The sequence below is a fragment of the Pteropus vampyrus genome, unplaced genomic scaffold (genome assembly GCF_000151845.1).
Source record: "Pteropus vampyrus isolate Shadow unplaced genomic scaffold, Pvam_2.0 Scaffold106, whole genome shotgun sequence".
Taxonomy (NCBI): domain Eukaryota; kingdom Metazoa; phylum Chordata; class Mammalia; order Chiroptera; family Pteropodidae; genus Pteropus; species Pteropus vampyrus.
In genome coordinates this window covers 3,796,899-3,815,940 of record NW_011888887.1, presented here as the reverse complement: position 1 = coordinate 3,815,940, position 19,042 = coordinate 3,796,899, and the positions used below count along the sequence as shown (strand labels likewise).

The 19,042-nt window shown below is 36.9% G+C and overlaps 1 protein-coding gene across 1 annotated transcript in view; it reads right to left on the bottom strand.

The window, feature by feature from the left end:
* Window positions 1-774: 774 nt before the first annotated feature.
* Window positions 775-19,042, bottom strand: part of MAN2A1 (mannosidase alpha class 2A member 1) — a 158,030-nt gene continuing 139,762 nt past the window's right edge. The window contains exons 20-22 of the mRNA XM_011365152.2: window positions 14,045-14,239; window positions 5,137-5,247; window positions 775-3,514 (exon numbers count right to left, since the gene is read on the bottom strand). Of these exons, the coding sequence (XP_011363454.1) occupies window positions 3,362-3,514; window positions 5,137-5,247; window positions 14,045-14,239 (459 nt within the window). The 3' untranslated portion in view covers window positions 775-3,361. The remainder of the gene's footprint in view (window positions 3,515-5,136; window positions 5,248-14,044; window positions 14,240-19,042) is intronic.

The following is a 19,042-nucleotide window of genomic DNA, read 5'->3' as shown; positions in this document are numbered from 1 at the left end:
TTGGTCTATCACAGGTTTGTAGGAGGCATGTGAACATATGCCCACCTAAATTAAAATTTTATCCGTTTTAATATTCAAATTATTTCAACATGTTGATAATCCAATATTATGGACCAAAGATAATTTTCATTATCTGATGGAATCTTTATTAATATTTTTCTAGGTTTTTACAGTTTGGCATATACAAAGTGAATAATCTTACTGTATAAGTACCCCAAACAAGTCCACACTTCCTAGTTAGTATGTATTGTTTACCATATATACCTATAGGATGGATATTCATCCTTCACCCTCCCCTATCTCCCAGCTTTGAAGAAACTCCTCTATGGCCTCTGTGGGCTGGTCTGGGCTAGCAGGCTGGCAGCCTGCCTTCAGATCCCACCCTTCCAACTTGCCTTATCTTCTGGAGAGACCTCTCGGCTTCCTGCTGGCTTACTCTCCACATCTCTGTCCTAGAACATATGGCATCTGACCATAATCTACCCCTCCTCCTTGGCTCAGAGGCCCCATGGGCACCGAGTGCTGGGGGCATTCCTAGACCCCAGTCTCAAAGGTGATCTTTTCTGAAGCCAGCTGGGAAACTCACCACCATTCCATCGATCACTTGCTCTCTAAAACTATGTTTTCTAAGTAGAACTGGGCTGAATGAAGGAGGAACAATTTATTTATAAAAGACAAAGAACAGGCCCTCACTATTCCACCCTATCCCTCAAAATGTTTTAATATATCTTGTGTACTAAATAGGATTTAAGAATTACTCTAGAGGAACATGCACATGGTGAGATTTATCTTTTATTAGAGATCTTATATTACATATTCCCAAAAAGATATAAAATCTTCCAAGAGAAAATATCAAAACCTATTGATTCCAAGGTAAGCAACATAATCAAAATGAAAGCAAAGATTTTGTTCCAGACAAAGGAATGTGAAAACATTTCGGCACAAGTACAACAAAGACATGGGAAGGTAATTACAATGTTTTACAACACACTTTACAGCATTTTATTTTAATCAGTATTTGTAGAAAACAAGGATGCTGAGTTCTCAAGCACTGCAGTTATAATCCAAATTAAAACTCCCTCCCCTTTCCCGCCAAAAATAAGAGAAAGTAATGAACTATTTGGTCAACTGAACATCTGAGATAATAAAATGTAGGCACACATATGCCACCGAGATCACAACTGTACTGTTTTTAGTGTGCCAGAGACACTAAATTATTTAATCAGTTCTTGACCAAAGACAGACCAAAGCAAAAGCATCCTCTCTTCATTTCCCTGATAACTTATTCTAAAGATAAAAAGCAGAAACTTGCTGGTTCAAGAGAATTTCTGCTTTACCTCTGAATAGTTGGTGGCAACACACACTGAATAAGACCCGAATGACATGGGACAGATCGATCTTAACCAGAAGTGGCAAAACCAATGTTATTGCATCAAGATTTTTTAACCGATCAAAATTTCCAGAATGATTAAGCACACCCACTCGATCACAGAACACAGTAAACTCCCATAGGAAGGTTTTACATTTAAGATGCAATGAAAATACTGATCCTATTCCTGGAATTTGCTTCTGGCAATCGTAACATCTACAGATGCCCATAAAAGGGAAGTATTTTTTTTCTCTTTTTAATTTATTCCCCCCAAAATGAGGAAGAAAACTTACAGTACATGTTTATTGCATGAAATTACTCCCTTCTAATATCTTTATCAACACTGGTATTGTTTCCTTAATTATTAAAGGCGAAAGAAGTTTATGAATTTAACATAATTTAACAATAATTTTAGGAGCTGCATCTTAATTAAAAATCCAGATGATAATCAGACTTCATGATGAAACAGAAATTAGGTTTTAATTTCTCTATAAAGAACATGGAATGACAGGAGGTAAATGGAAGTTTAAAGTCAGATAATACTAAATCCATTAGTTAACACAAAGAGAATTTCCAAAACTGTACATACTCAAAGAATCCTTTCTATGCCCAAACTGAATACTCTAAATGTTGCTAATGTGACTTTTATTTTAATGTCAAGTTAACAATGATCCTAGATAAATTTTATCAAAAGTACTGTAATAGCACATGGGTTTAGAACTCTACTTTGAGGTTAGCACACACATAACAAAAACATGGAATTCACCGAACAAACATTCTTTAATAAGAAATCATGGTGAGCTACATATAAGCAGGTTTCAAAACAGGGTCTATTTTAAAGCATTCTCTCTTCAATATGGTTAACTCCTCTGAAATGGAAAGTGTGTGGATTTTTGCTACAAAATCCTTGCTTCAAGTTGCAGTCTCCTTGGCAGCAGCATATTTTAATTAACAATATTTTTCTTTCTTGTTTTGTTTTCTGAGATCTCAGTACATTCAAATAGTCAAAATGTTTAGAATAACATCATCACGAATTTAATGAAACGGATCAGAATGTGGCCAGTATTGTCAGGCATAAATTTTACAATTTATGTGTCATAGAAAGTAGTCACGCCCTCTCCCTGCCCCCAATACATCGCCCCCCCCAAACAGTAATATGGACACCAAAAGATTTAACAAGACTTATAAAAAAATAAGGCACATTTATTTTAATATGGTATTTTAAAAATAGAAAACCCCTTCTCAGAACATCTGTATTCAAATGAGCTGTGTAAAAACACGCCTTGTGGTACCTAAAAGAGGTAATGGTACCTATGGAATTGCTTCTCCTATTTTAGTGACAATGGAATAAATTGCACCTATCCCACATTGTCAAGTAATGAAAATATGTCTCTTTTGTACTACTGAATTATTCAAAATCTGGTATTTCTGGACACACTTATTAGGAGTAGGAAGGGAGGGGTCAAATACATTAGAAAAAGGTGTGAAAACCAACTTTGTATATCACAAGGGTTGATGGATTGCACTTTTCCACATATTTCAACACTCAAAAATTTTCTAACGTGTATGAATGATTGCAACCATTTTGGACATTAGCTATTACCCACCAGCTTCTCATTCCGTTTTGGTAAAAATGGACATTTTTGTAAAATTAACAAAGAGTCAGCAACGTGAATACTCATAACAATCTCTTCACAACCCTCAACACAGATATAATTAGCATTTAACCTGAGATATAATCTGTTGAGAAGTTGTCTTTAGACATTTCTTTGTTTGTTGCATTAATCCATACTAATGGTGGTAGTCGTTGGAAGAAACTTAAAGAAAAAAAAACTGGTTTATAGCATGGCTTTTTTTTTTTCTTACTACTGATTGAAAAAAAAAAAAAAAATCACAGTAGCCAGAAGCTAAAATAATGTGCTTCTTTATTGCACGTCAAACCAAGAAGTGTATAAAAGCCAATGCTTCCCAATCCAAATTTGAAGGCCAGGTTCACTTCAGCTGGATTCGGAATGTGCTGATTTCCATGGGACTCAAGCTGATCTCACTTATATTTCGGGCGTCTGGAGGCGAATGCATCAAGGACAATGATGAAGGTATGAGACTTGCAACAGTAAACTCGTTAAAAAGTTCCCGTACCAATATCTAAAAAGTAAATGATAAAAATCTGCATGTTTACATCAACTTCGAAGAAAGATTAGAAATGCATTTCTATATTCGGTGAAAAATAGTATGAGAAGAGTAAAACGTATGTTTGAAGTTCCTCTTAAGTAAAAAAAATGGGGAGGGGATGGGTGGGAGATTAAATATATTATACATGCTTAAATGTACAGACCATCGAGGGAGATGTAGGAAACTGGTAATGAGGAGAGGGTGACTTGTACCACATTCCTTTTCTGTATTGCGTGAGAACCTATGTGCAGGGGCCACTTTTTCAGTAAAAGAAAGGATATCTATGGGCCAACAAGCTTTACAAACATCCCACTTCTTTCAGTCAATATAGCCTTAACAGAATTGGTTCTCAACCATTGTTTCCCATTCCAACAGAGCTAAGAGACAGGAACACAGGCCTGCCACAAGGAAGGTTCCTTATGTGTCAGTAAGTCCCATTTACACGGTGGGGAAGTTGTTTGAATCCTTGGATCATATGATCCCCTTAAGACTCAATGCTTTAATGTTTGAATACAAATGTTCAAAACCAAGTATATTCAGGTCATCAACAATAAGGTAGAAGTGCAAATATAACTTAAAAAAATAACAGATACCAGTGCTTTCTTAGCACTGACTCCATTCAGGGTGAGGTAAAAGAATGGAGAAGCTTATCTGAGCAGATTTAGGTTCCCTTTCGTACTTTTCCTTCTTTTCAGGTCCTATGTACATGCTAATTTGTAGCACTGGAATTGAATCACTTGAGTCAGGTGTACAGTGTATCTATGAGGTCCCGGAGAAGAGCTGGGTCAGCTGAGCTGCCTGGTAGAGCAGAACTGCCTGTATGCTAGAACCAGCCCAACTGTGTTCTCTGTTACAGCCTGCTCAGAGCCAGAGGTAGATTAGAGGTTTGTTTTCTCCCAAGGACAGGCTTGATGGACCTGTCAGCAAGATCAACTTGAAATCAAAAATTGGCAGCCAGCAAGTAGTAGTCAGCCTAAGGATCTGTTTCGTCTACACAGTGTAGACTCATGCAAATCTGGCTTCATCAGAAGACCTAGATTGCATGTTTGCCATCGGGAAACAACTGATTGGAGTTAAGTGTAGCTGCCTTAAGGGCGGTGGTTGAATTATCCCACTGGCTACAGTCTCTTTTCCCTACTGCTACCTGATCCACTTTAGTTAGTAGAAAACTTGCCTTGGACCCTCTAGGACTTGGGTTTGCCATCGCTGAACTAGATCGCACATGAGTACATCCAAGAGAGGAGGAAATATGGGGGGGTAAGTGGGGAAAAGAAGCTTTGTAGGTTAAAAATGGATGGTCTAAGAATCTAAGAGAACATAGTCTTCAAATGTAAACATGTTCTGGTGATGCATTTTGATACTGACAAGGAGAGGAGACTGACGACTGATAAAGTGCTTTCTTCAAATGGGGAGACCTGAGCTAATTTGCAGCTGAGGGGAACAAGTAAGTGAAGAGGCAATGACACATCACCTTATTGTCAGTTATTATTTGCAGAAAGTAAGGATTTCAAAGCACATTAACTCAACAAGCAAAAACAAAAACAAAAAACCCAGAAAACAAAACAAAACAAAACAAACACAACCTTTCAGCTCACCTTTCCCTGGGTAGTGGAACAAAGCAGCCCTGTGTCTCTGCTGGAAAAGCGGCAATCATATCCCCTCCTGTGGAGAATCAAGGCTGCCTCATCAGAATGCTCACCTTCCACCTGCAAAGGAGCAGAGTGCCAACATGCCACAGTAACATTAAAACAAATACTGCCACAACTTCATACTCTACTGTCTTGATGTCAGTGTCCCAAAATTACAAAGGCTCAATTTAGCAGAGAAGCCAGGCATCTCCCCTCAGGTTCCATGTCCATTGTGCCCGACCACCTACTGCTATAGCCTGTACCGCTCCCCAACCCAAGGAGTCAGGTGATACTGTGTTCTAGTTTCCTTATTAAGTCATTTCATGCTTTTGTTTCCCCATAGTCCTTGAGGACTTGGGTTTCCTTTTGTCCACATATTACACATTATATACTGGTTTATCAAAGTTTCTTCAAATAAAGTATGTCATTTTTATTTATTTTTAACATACACATCAGTTGAATGGACTGTAACTGAATTTGGTCCTTATCTGGTCACTGAATGATGTATCATCCTTCTTAAGACTGAAAAATGCTTCTTTATTGAATATTAAGTTTTCCTAATTGCATTAACATTTTTAATTTTTAATGTATTCGTGCATTATTTTTATATAAGAGACATCTGAATTAGCTATGCTTATCACTTGCTAGGCCGACCACATTTATTAGCTTGAATTATCATTTAAATTTACGTTACAAAAGCTATTCCTCTTGTGTAGGCAAAAAGAAAAACATTAAACATGACAAGTCAGCTGCGGGGCTCAGTATAGGCATAACTCATTTTATTGCGCTTCACTTTATTGAGCTTCACAGATACTGTTTTTCTTTACAAATTGAAGGTTTTTGGCAGCCCTACGTCCAGCAAGTCTATTGATGACATTTTTCCAACAGCATTTGCTCACTTCATGCCTCTGTGTCACATTTTGGTAATTCTCGTGATATGTCAAATCCTTCATTATTTGTTGCAGTGATCTGTGATTAGTGATCTCTGATGTTACTGGGGCAAGATCCTCTCCACCAGCAAAAAGATTTTGACTCGCTGAAGGCTCAGATGGTTAGCATTTTTTAGCAATAAAGTATTTTTTAATTAAGGTATGTACATTGTCTTTTGATTTTAGACATAATGCTATTGCACACTTAACAGACTACAGTATATGCACTGGGAAACCAAAAAATTCATGTGACTTGCTTTACTGAGATACTCGCTTTATTTAAGTAATAATGCCATGAACGGTTCGGGGCTCTGAATATTTTAAATTACAATTATCTTAATACATTTTATGTTTCCTAAAGTAGGAAGATGTTTATGATAACAAGCAAAACGAATGAAAACTCCTTGGAAAAACTATGAAATGCAGAGTTATTCAAGGAGAGTCATGTGCTGCCTGGCAGTGACACTGTGATGAAAATCAGCCCCTTTTCTCTTCTGTGGCCACAGATACAAATATGCCCAAGTTCCTGAACATCCTCCCTGGGGTTAAAATTCTTAATGTGCTATAGAGACATCTTTTCTGACTAGCTGCCAGCATTCTCACCATTGATTTGATTTTAATGTGCCTGAACATTTTAAAGCTGTCCTCACCTCAGATTCTTGGTTGGAATAACCTGTTTTATGACATTTCACACTGGTATTTTGCAGTGGTACTGCTAAGACTTTGTTTGAAGGGAGAGAAAAAAAGTCATTTAAGGAATTCTGAGTCATTGCAGGACTACATAATATACACAGCAAGTTTAAATCATAGGATGAAGATTTCTAATGAAATTTCCATAGATTTCACATGATCTCAAAATAGCATGAAAATAGCACATAAGAAAATTCTGAAAATCCTTTATTACATACATAAGATTCAGAAGAATAACAAAGAGAACTCTGTCATGTGTCAGTTGTGAAAACCTAGACTAGTCCTTTAGTCTTCCTAAGCATCAGTTTCCTCATCTGTAAAATGAAGCTAACACATGTTTATCTTTTTCATGGAGTCACAGTGTTGGATGAACTCGCTGAAAATACCATGTAGTCACATTGTATGCTCTAGGAGACAACAGATTTTGAAAGACCTGTTTTTACATTCATTAATGTATAAGCAATAGCGGGACCTCAGAAATGAAGGGAAGGGCGTGGGGAAGAAAATTCACAAATTTTGAAACTGTGCCAAGCCCTATGCTAGGTGAGCTTCAAATTAAGTGTCTTCGTAAAATAGTTCAGATCACAATTGCAGCTGAATTTATGCAGGAAGGCTTGGATGTTCCAGTCGCACAGGGAAAATCCATTATAGAACTTATTTCAGGGACTAAACCAACATCCAGCTCCCAGACTAAATGAGGCCAATGAGGCTTCTCTAGCTACTGGGTAGGGTATGGGGGAAGGTGATCTGCTTACCAAATGAAGCCATCAGGCTTAGAAAAAGCTGGATCGGAAATAAGGTTTGGTTCTACCGGGAACCAGTTATGTTACTCTGCATATGTCATTTAACCTCTGAAAATTCAGGGAACAAGGTTAGACTCCTGAAGAGCCCCTCTGAGGGTCAAGGGCCAATCACAGTGACAATAACAGTAATTGCAGCTGACACTTAATTGAGCACTCGCTGTGTGCCAGGCCCTGTGCAGAATGCTTCTCATGGATTAACTCGTTTCATCTTGCGACCTCTTAAGTAGGTGAGGTAGTATACGATTTTGCACTACTATATTTAAATGTACAGGAACACTTCAATCACAAAGCATTCTCTTACTCAAATAGCGATTATCTCTAATGACTCCACGTTAGTTCTTCATGGTCTTTTCCCACCTATGGTTGGTGTATCCTTCTATGGGTGTCTCATTACTACTGAGTAGACAAGAGAAAAATAGGCAGCATATTCCCCAACATATTCTGCACTTATCGTTTCCCTGTTATTCCCATGCAAGAGGCAGTATAAGGTTTTGGGTAGGAAACTGAAGTCAGACATGCCAAGGTGTGCCTCCCAGCACCACCATTTACTGGCTGTATGACTTCGAAAAGTTATCTACAATCCCTAGGTCAATTAGTTTCTATAAGACAAAATACAAATATTGCCTATCTTCATAGTGTTGTTGTGAGAACTAAATAAGGCTCATGTAAAGCATTCAGCATAATGCTTGGCATAGAGACAATTTTAGGTATGTTGTTTTGAAAAATCTGAGGCATTATTAATAAAGTATATAAGGAATACAAGTCAAATGGCATCGAGATTTAGTCTGGCAATTAACTTCAACTTTGTCCAATTTATAAAAAATGTGCCAACATTTTTACTTCATTATTAGTAATAATCACAACTGCTTGTGATTGAACTGTCACAGCTGAGAACCTTTATTTGTCAAGCACTCAGTGTTTGACTGATGCCAGATGCTGTTCTAAATTCTCAGAACATCTCTAAGGTGGTTACTATTACCACTGCCATGGTATAAATGAGAACACTGGGACTCAAAGAATTAAGTGACTTGCTCTATGTCACCCAGACAGCAAGTAGACGGGATGCAATCAAACTCAGGCAGTTTGACTCCAAAGTCTGTGCTTCTAACGGCTTCATTCTCCTGCCTTTACTCTAGATATGAATTGGTGCTCACAGAGGACTACTTTTGATGTGATATAATAAAGGCTATAAATTAAAGGAGAGCACCCTCTGATATGAGGCTGCAAAAAGGGAGTATTTAATCAATAGACCGAGCAGAGCTAACACCATGATTTATCAAAACACGTATCAATTCAGAAAGTAAGCTTTAGAAATTGCAATTTCTATCCATCCACAACCTGCCCATCCATCCATTCACCTATTTTAAATAGGATTTAAGGCCATTCTGAAAATTACACAAGCACATGACAGTCTCTCCTAAGAAAGGAAAAGGCAAATGGTCTTCTACCAAAGTGGATGAGAACCTAAAATGTGAGAGTAGTATTATTCCTGTCTCACATCAAAAGAAACTTGATTTGCTTAAGTAATGTGAGGTTCACAAATCAATTAACTCCTGGAAAGTACAGTAAATGTTATGTGCATACACTTTTTTCTGAGGAAGAGGCTATAAAATTGACCAGATTTTCCAGGAGGAATGCGACACCACCCTCTTCACAAGGATGTGAAAAGTGGGTATAGATTACGGCATGGCTAAACACCTGGTGGAAATATTTCTCCAACCCACTCAGATTCTTTGAAAATGCCTAGTAACACTCATATTTCAGTGCATTCCGACAGCTGGAAAGGTTAGAAAATTGTACATTTTGTTATAAGTCCTGAGACAGGAAATAACCAGTAGAAATTCATTTTCCAGGGAACTCATTAAAATGTCCAATAACAGTTATCCTGTTTTGATCGACAAGATAACATGACAGAAAGGGGAAAGTAAATGGTGGTTCTTAGATATGTACAACGAAGAGAATTTTCCCCACAATTTTCACCTTTCCAGAAGCGACGGAGATCAATAAAGCACCAATCAATTCTTATAAGAAAGGCAAAATAAAGTAAAAACTTTAAACTGCCTCTTATAAGAAAGAAGGGAGTGGTGCAAACAAGTCAGAAGAGAAACTCGTATTCAATAAGTGGTGCTGATGTTGACATGACTGGTTGACAAATAATTGCAAGAAACAGTTAAGTACAGACCGAAACAAATTCCACAGAGAATAAAGAGTTAAACACAGATATAGAGGTAGATACAAAGATATACACATATAAGTAAATAAAAATATATCTGAACATAAAAGAAATGAAAATAATCTGAAAAAAATAACAGTTGAATTACATATCATTGTTCACAACTTCAAGGCAGACTGGTTCTGTGAAATCTGGCCGAACAGCTTAATCGAGCATTTCTGTGTCCCTGAAATGTCAGCATTCCAGGCTAGGCCTATAATTCTAGTTTATGATCCTTCTTCCCATGAGATTCTCCCAGCGTCCTCTCTACCAAGACTCCTTCCTCCCAAGACCCTTTCCCGATGACATGGCTTTCCCATTTAGTGTACTTGAGTAGTGCTCCTGGTTCCCCAGTTTTCAAACTTTTACAGAAGCTTCTTTTTTAATATCTCAAGCTTTTGATAGTGCAAGAAAAGGGAGTGATTAAGAGAAGACAGCTGGAGGCTGGGCCTACAGGATGAGAAGACTAACAGTTAAATTCCTAGACAGAGGCTAGAACATGCTGGGCACACAGCATGCTGGGAAGCAAGGTTTCAGGAGATGTTTGTTCCCCTCTTCATCATGTACAAATATAGGACATATAATTGATTTTTCCAAAAATATATATAAAGTAGAAAGCAATTTTATATATGCTCGTATAAAAACAAAACATCACCTACCAATATAGAACAATTCTTGAAAAATGACTTTGAGGAAGAGATTTAGTTACTCTTAAAGAGTCAAATACTATCTTCTGAGGCCATGTAGGGCACTTAGATTCAGAAGACCTGGATGTGCACCCTGATTCTGCCATTTAATGCTGGGTAATTTCATTTTAATCACTTAATTTCTCCAGCCCTTACTTTCTCAATTTAGCAAATGCAGACAACTCAGCAATTTTTAGAATCATGAGGAGAGTTTTTAGAAATTACTAATTCCTAGCCTCTCCACTCTAGACCTACGCAATCAGAATCTCAGAGATGGAGAAATCTGTAAAAGTCTCTTCTTCTAAAATCTCCCCAGTATGATCTGGACACAGTGACTCTGAAGCCTGGTAGCTGGAACTGCTGAACCACATCAGTGGGTTATTATATCCCCAGCCCCCACCTTGCCACCCTCACTGTTGCTTGAGCCCGTCATTCCTTTCTTTATAAGGAGTAAAGAAAGGGGGACCAACTGAGGTGTAGAACTGAAGAATCTTCAAACAACAGGTCGGGGGATGAGAAAGCAGGAGTGTCCTCATCATGCTGCTAATGGAGACCAGGCAGGAAGAGAGATGTGTCCTTATCAACACAATGTGGTCCTCAGATTTATCATGGAAAAATTGTGAGGTGGTGGTTGGGAAACTGCTTATTTAGATACGGGTCATGCAGACCTCTAGTCTTGCTTGAAACCCAGCCTCTAGGATGACATTTCAATGGAAAAAATGCACTGCAATCTCCACTGAACAATCTGTTATTGTATGCTGGGAGCTGCCAGCACATAACAATAGGAACATAATCCAAATGCATAGGTCTGACTTCTGGATTTCTGCGTTTAGTCATTTTTGTCTGTCTTTCTTTTAGAATGGAATTGCACTTGACACTTTTTAAGTACCAAGCTTTCTTCGAATCAATACTTATATCCGCTTCCTTCAATGATTATCTTCCTATTATCAAAGGTTAGGGGACAGAGAATAATTCTTTAAAGAAGTGATTTCTGAATGGAGCAATCAATCCCTTTGAATTAATAGTGAGCTTTTAAACAAAGATTAGAAATATGTGCAAAGAGTCAAAGGATAACACAGGAACTGTTAACAATTGATATTACTGCAAAATGACCCCAAATATTTAGTTCTGATCATGGTAGTTATCATTAGGCATTAATATTTTGGTCTTTATTCCTCTGGTCAAATATCTATGTTGTTAAATTGCTTTCTATTCCCTCTGCTAAAACCCTAGTTTGTACCTGAGTTGGCATATCCTGTAAGCATCATCAGGATAACGACGTATGTTTACAAAGCACTTCTGTTTTCAAAGGGCTTTCACAGCATTATTTCATCTGTTTCTCACAACAGACCTTTAGCTGGCCTATCTGATATCAGCCCCATTTTATGAGAGATAGCTGAGGCAGTCTTCACTCAGCCAGCAGGTAGTGACAGTGGCACACTTGTCCAAAGGTGAGAAGAGCAATGGGAAGCCAGGTGGCTATAGTGTGTAAGGCTAGCCTGTAGGGAGTCTGAATGCTCAAGGACTGAACCAGTTTGGTAGGCAATGAGATTTTTAATCTGAGAAGTGATTAGATTTGTATGGCAGGAAGATAGCCAACAGCAGGAAGAATGAAAGGAGCAGGTAATCACTAAAAAGGTGATCTGGAAAACAAGAGCCAGCCTTAGATGGTACAGGGTAATCCACCGACTCTAGTCAGCTGGAGCTGCGTCCAGAAAACAACTTTCAAACAATTTTTGGAAGGAGTCATCTTCTAAAAGGGAGGCTAAGGGATAGTGGCCTGCTGTGCACCCCAGAAATCCTCAGATCCTTTAGGTCACTAGTGTTCTCTACTATGTATGCCTGGAGGTGGCAATCCGAGGTCTTTGGTGCCCTCCACCCTATCCTTTTGTTCTCTTTAGCTCATGATTTTATACCTCAGGGAGGTTATCCCTCTCTAGTGTGTTCTTTCTGAGTCAAAAAGTAGACTGACAAAGACTAAAGCAGAATCCTAGCAAGAACATACAAGATTTGCTCATTCGACAAATCATTACTGAGCCTCTACTATGTGCAGACCCTGTTCTAGGCAAGGGGATACACTAAGGAATCAAAGGAAAGCCCAACTCACATGAAGCTTCCATCTGACCACATTTCCTGCCTTCAGGCCTTCACGCTTGCTCTTAACTCTACTCCATCTGGATCATGCTGCTCCCAGAAATCTGTGTGAGTCTCTAACTCCCTGACCTCCTTCAGATTGTTTCCTATCATCACCTTTTCTGCAGGGCCCTCTCCAACCACCCTATTCAAACCTGCATTGCCTTCCAGAATTGCCCTTCCCTCCTTTTTTTCCCTTCATAATACTTATCACCATCTAACATATTATATGTTTCTCTTATTTTTTCTTAATTATTTTTCTTCTCCCACTAGAATCTAAGTTCCAGAAAGGCAGGAACTTTTGTTTGTTTTGTTACTGACTGTATCCCTAGTGCCTTTGGCATTAAATAGCACATAGCAGGCATGAAATAAATCCTGCAAATTCACTCACATGATCGAACAAAACTTTTGACACACAGAGATGAGCATGGAGGACTCTAACATTCATTCATATTCATTATTATAATTTATATATATGCGTATATATAGTTTTCCTACATGGTTAAGTGTACATTCCTACCTTGAACATACAGTTTTAAAAGCCCCAAATGTCCAAATTTGTAGGCATTTATTCTTACTTTATTTGGTTACCTTTAGTTATTTGTTCTTAAACATTTCTTCCTCTTATGTTGTCTTCAAAAATGAACATTCTTTTCTTTTAATAGTCAAGCCATTTATTATAAGATATTTCCCACAGAATCTATAACCACTTACTATTTTCAGCTAAATGAATGTCAATTCCCAATATCAAAACAGCCCTACGAAACACAAAAATGATGTCAAATATCTAATCTTTATTCTTTTTAAATGCAATCTCTGACTTTAAAAGTAGGCATATATGTAAAAGCAGTGTAACTGAATTAAAATTCTATACCTATAAAACCTGCCCTTGCTCACTCTCTAATATATTTTAAATTTCTCCAAATAGTTGGTTTTTCAATGCAAAGGTTTGGGTTGCAGTGATTTTTGGGTGGAAGTTATGAATGCACAAAGTCTCTGATACAGAAATAATTAAACCTTTTGCTTTCTATTTCTCTAACTCCTGAGAAACACTGGCTAATAAGAAGAAATGAATGGAAAATGCCAGTAGAGCTGATCTAAGGCCTGGTTCTCTCACCTACTAATTATGTGACCTTAGGCCAGCTTTAGCTTGCTTAGCCATAAGAAGAAACGTGAGATTCCCTGACCTGCTCAACACTGAGAACTTTTCTGAGAATAAAAAAAATAAAAATTAGTATTGGGATATGCTCTAAACTATTGAGCAATAGTCAAATAAAAGGTATAATGATTTTTCCCAAAGGTGAAGCCCTCTTAATAGTTTCTAAAAGCATAGTAAAACACAGCATTTTCTTCTTCTTCCCACCCACTTATACCAGAGTATAGTATAAAAAGCAATTTTTACAGACATATTTTGTAATTTACCTTTGACTGTATTGTCCTCAGGTTGACCAGGTGAATGTCACAAGGCAAAGATGACACTAATGGAGAGAATTTACCCAGCAGCTGAAGGGTGGGCATGGGGTTTTTTCCTGTCATTGACAAGACAGGGTGATTCAGGAAAGAAGAAGTTATGTGACTAAGGAGGGAAGGATAACTGACCGACTTCTTTTCTTCTTCCTATTGAGAAAAAAGAAAAACAAAAACACTTAAGTTATGTATTTGTAGTTCTCATAATATTAATTAAATTACCTGATGGGATTTAAATAGAATATAAAAATACATAAATACTTTGATTTTATTATATTTTATAAATAACAGTCTTGGATAATGCATAGATTACCAAGTTTGGTTCTAAATACGAGAAAATGAACAGTGTCCACTTAACTATGTTTAGAAATATCTCTTTTCTGTTGCTTTAATATTAAAAATCCTGACAACATCTTCCAGAAATATTTTTGAACAAGGTATAACTTTTTATAGAAACTCTTTCTCAATCTACCATAAAACTTTTAAAGTAGATGGGATGAGATGTTCATATATTGTGCACATCATCGAATGTTCTCTTTTTGCCTTAGGATTTACCCATTACATTCTCATGGTTTCATTTATATACTTAACTAGATCATAAAGTTATGTGTTGATCCAAAGCTATGGTTTATAAATGTTATTCGATGACAGAATTTTTAAAAAAAAACTCAAAGTAAGGTTTTTAAATAACACAGGTGGCATATCTAGATTATCCATTTTCTTTAAATTTGGTATATCATTGACAGTTGCTTCACTCTATTTCCCAAACAGGAACTGTTATACATGTTATACAACAGTTATCACACATTTACATGATATATAATTATTCAGTCTAATTTTAAAATACTTTAGTTTTTGCTATGGACAAGCATTTTAGCATGTTCTAACATAAATAAGTCTATCAGGGCTGGGGACATACATGTAAAGGATGACATACCCAATTAATTAAATCAATGAGTAAGTAGAACCTTAACCAATATTGCCCAAGGAATAAAAGCAGACACAGAAAAGTACTAAGAAGAGAAAATAATTTATGTAGAAAGTTTGTTTGATCACCAGTGACATCTGAAGCAAATTTAATTTTGTATCTTATTTTTTAAATGACTATTTCACTGATATCTTCTGATGTTGCATCCTTTTTGTAATACAAGGCTCAGATGAAAGAGCTGGCTACTTATCTGTGTGAGGATAGGATTTATAGGAGATACAGAACTTAAAATTCAGAACGTCAGAATAGCATTGAACAGAGGGTGTTAGTGAAGAGTGGCAAGCATCTTGCCAGGAGCAAACTGTAGATGTCATTACAATTTAGACCATGAAGAGAGAAGACAAAATTTTTTAAAGACAGCAGAGGGACACTGCAATATTAAGATACTGACAAAAAATATGAAGTCTGAAAGAGTTGTAAAAAAACATGTCTATTCCACATTCTTCTTTTAAGGAAAGATTTAAAAAAGCATATAAAATAATATTCTCTAACAATTTTGAAATTTAATGCAGCTTGTAGAATAACATGAATAGAGAGGGAAGATTTTCAACAAGACACTTTAAATGTACTCCAAGATCAAAGAACTTCATATCTAGGTCAGGACTGCTGACAAAATAACTTTTGAGTAAGAAAGATAAAAGATTCTAACAGAAAGGAGAATACCTCTCTTATCAGATTCAAGTGCATTAAGTCCATTCTTGGTCAAGAAACATTCAGAAAAAGCTCCCTGGCTTTGTTCTAAGCTCTTGGAGGAATTCTTGAGCACTTCGGTGAGAAGGTGGGGGTACTTTTTGACAGATTATTGGTATCTGAGAAGCAGTAATGTGCATATTTACCCTTCTTCTAAATCAAAATTAGTTCACCTAATCCTCAGTGCTTCCCCTAAATTGACCATATATCAAAATGTCTTGGGGAGCTTTTAAAAAACATGGATCCCTAGGCAGGGGTAGGGTCCTGGGAAGGTGAGGCTTAAATGCTCCCTTCCTCCAGGTGAATTGCATGTAGTCAGAACCACGCTGCTCTGTGGACCTGTGCTGGGAACTGCCACACCAGACATCCTTCCAACTTTCTAGAAGAAACAGAGCTCCCTTTGGAATCAAAAGTGTAAGCCTCACTCTTTAACTAGTTTAACTAGTTTTGGATTAAAAAAAAACAAGATTCAGACTCAAAAACATGTTAATGAAAAGTTTTGTCAAGGGAAACAATGCCATAAATAGAAGTACTCTGAGAATTCAAGAACTGTACCATTTATTGTCCTAAGCAAGATGAGAAAGAGAAGTATATAGAAAAGCGGTGGTTCAGTGATATATAGCACCATGAACAAATAACACTGCTGGAAGCTAAAACATGTCTATTCCACATTCTTCTTTTAAGGAAAGAAGCTAGGCTGGGTGGGGCAATGTCTCACCAAAGGCTCCATCATCCACACACTTTCTTAACATATTTACAGCAACACGGGGCCCAACAAGATATTTAACTGTTGAATTATCACTATTTTGATTAATCTCCTAGGAAGGTAATCTTTTAAATGTAACCTTATGATAATCCCAAATTATATAAAACATGTCTGCTATAGGAAATTTTACTTGTTTATTTGAGCTATAAATGAATTCTCCAACCTTGTAGTAACTAATACGCTACTATAAACATTATTTGGTTTCTTGTTGGTTTGAAGGCTTCAGACTGTACAAGTTTAGCTTTCTCCTTGCAACATGCATGAAATCAAATTTTCCAGCACATTCTGATCCAAAACACACCAAGTTGACATCTTCTCCACTGGGTTCCAGCCCTTTTTTCAGAAGTCAAACTTCTTAAGAGGCTCCTTGGTGCCTTTCATTAAGCCCACTTGATGATCCCAAAACATCAAAGGTTTCCATTTCATCTACATCAAAACTTGCTAAATTATGTAAGAAAATAAGATATCATTTTGTAGTCATCTTTGTTTATTCAGTATGTCCTGACACATGGCAAGAACTTGATTATGTTTGCTGAATTTCACCTAATAATTTAAGAAGCAAATGCAATATAAGTAAATGGAGAAAAATATTATAGGGAGGGAAGGATAGAGTAAAAAGACAAATAGGAAAAAGAAGAAAGTGAAAATACATTGAATCTAAAGATTTAGAGATAAATATCACACAGCATGAGCTGAAGCTTAATGGTTTGTGGGCCTAATTTATCTATAGGAATGTTCTGGTAGGTTTGTATGGTATTAAAAAGTTGTTTGTTTTTCATCTAATTCTCAAAAGCAGAAAAAAGTCCAGGAGAGTTCACATTAAATCATTAACAACAATAACAAAAACTCCTCCCAAATGATTACCCCCCCCTTTTTTTTAATCCAAAACATTGGAAAATCAAGTCACAATGGGCCCCCACATTCTCACTGGAAACAATCAGCTGGAGCTAAGCTGCAGCTTCCAGGTGGGATGTGTGTCATGTTCACGACAAGTCCTCTGGTCATCTAGCTTAAACATTTGCTCTTTAAACCTCACCAACCCACCTCATGCCATCACTCTCCTGAGTCCTGTAAGGATTTGAGTTTTTCATCTGATCTCTCCTAACTTCCTTTCCTTATACTTAAAGAACTGGTATCCAGAGGTAAGACTGATACAACTGTAACACTTGAACACATCGCATTTCTGAGTCCAGTTTAATGTAACCTTTACTGCACCATCCTTCTAATTTCTAACTCAAGGACCCCTTTACTACACTAGTCACCAGCAGAAAGATGAAAGCAAGTAAGAGTCAAAGAAACAAACTGTAAAGGGTCAATGTCAAAGAGACTATTCCTATTTTCCACTTCTGTTGACCTCTGAGTATCATTACATGGGTGACAGTCAACCTCACATAGCCACAGTCCTCCGCTGGGCATTGATACATCTCATAGAAATTTCCATTCCAGTCCTTATTCTTACTGCCTCTCTGCAGAACACTCAAGAATAGAACTCACTTCTATTTAGTCATCCAGGATTACTCCCATAATGCTCCGCAGGCTCAAGGCTTTCCATGAAAGAGTCTGTCTGTCTCCAGGGACTGTCTCCTCACTTCAGTTTCTACCATTGATATTTTAGACATTAGAGTCTGAGTTGAAAATAAAAACACTTTCTAGAAAATTTAAGTTATATGATATGTAACACTTCTTTATCAAATGTCTTCCTAATCATTTCACTAGAAATTAAAATGTATTTTCTCTTTTCTAGTTCATTTTTTATTTAAAAGAAACTATTGATTTAAGCCCAAGAATCTATAGCTGAGCAAAAGAAATATTTAACCAACATAGGATTAGAAAAACACTGGATCAAATTTAAATCAATTAGTCTCCAAGGAGTTTTGAATGGGAATAAACAAATTATTTAGCTTCTAAATGAAAGCTTTATAAATCGGACATGAAAATTCTTATTGCCATAGTTAACAGACGTTTTTCAAAGTAGTGTCTATATAGAGAGTAAAATCATAAAAACCAGAAAAATTTTTAGGAGGAGAAAAAGACAGTAGCTGCCACCGCTCCAACAGATTTTCCTATATAGTTTTAGTCCTAAAACTAAGCTATAGTGTCATAATTGATCTAAACCATGAGTTCCAAGAACTGGTATAAATTTTGACATCTAAAATAGATATTAAAAACTTTTTCCTGAAAGGTTCTAGATATCAGAAAAATTCTTTGTTTTAATTAACTATTGCCATTTTATTCAATCAACTAATATTTTACTTATGGAATGCTTATCATAGGTTAGGAGGCCTGTGGGGCACAGGAAAATGAAGTAGACAAGTCTCATGCATATGATGACAAGTCAGTAAGCAGTAACTGTGATAAATACAGTGGCACAGTGTGTTGTCACAGCTCGTTCGTTTATGCATTTGGGTATTCATTCACATAACATATTGGGTGCTTCCTCTGCTAGGAACAGCTTAGGAACAGAGAAAGACAGCCCCTACTCTCAGGGAGTTTATGGTCCAAAAGAAAA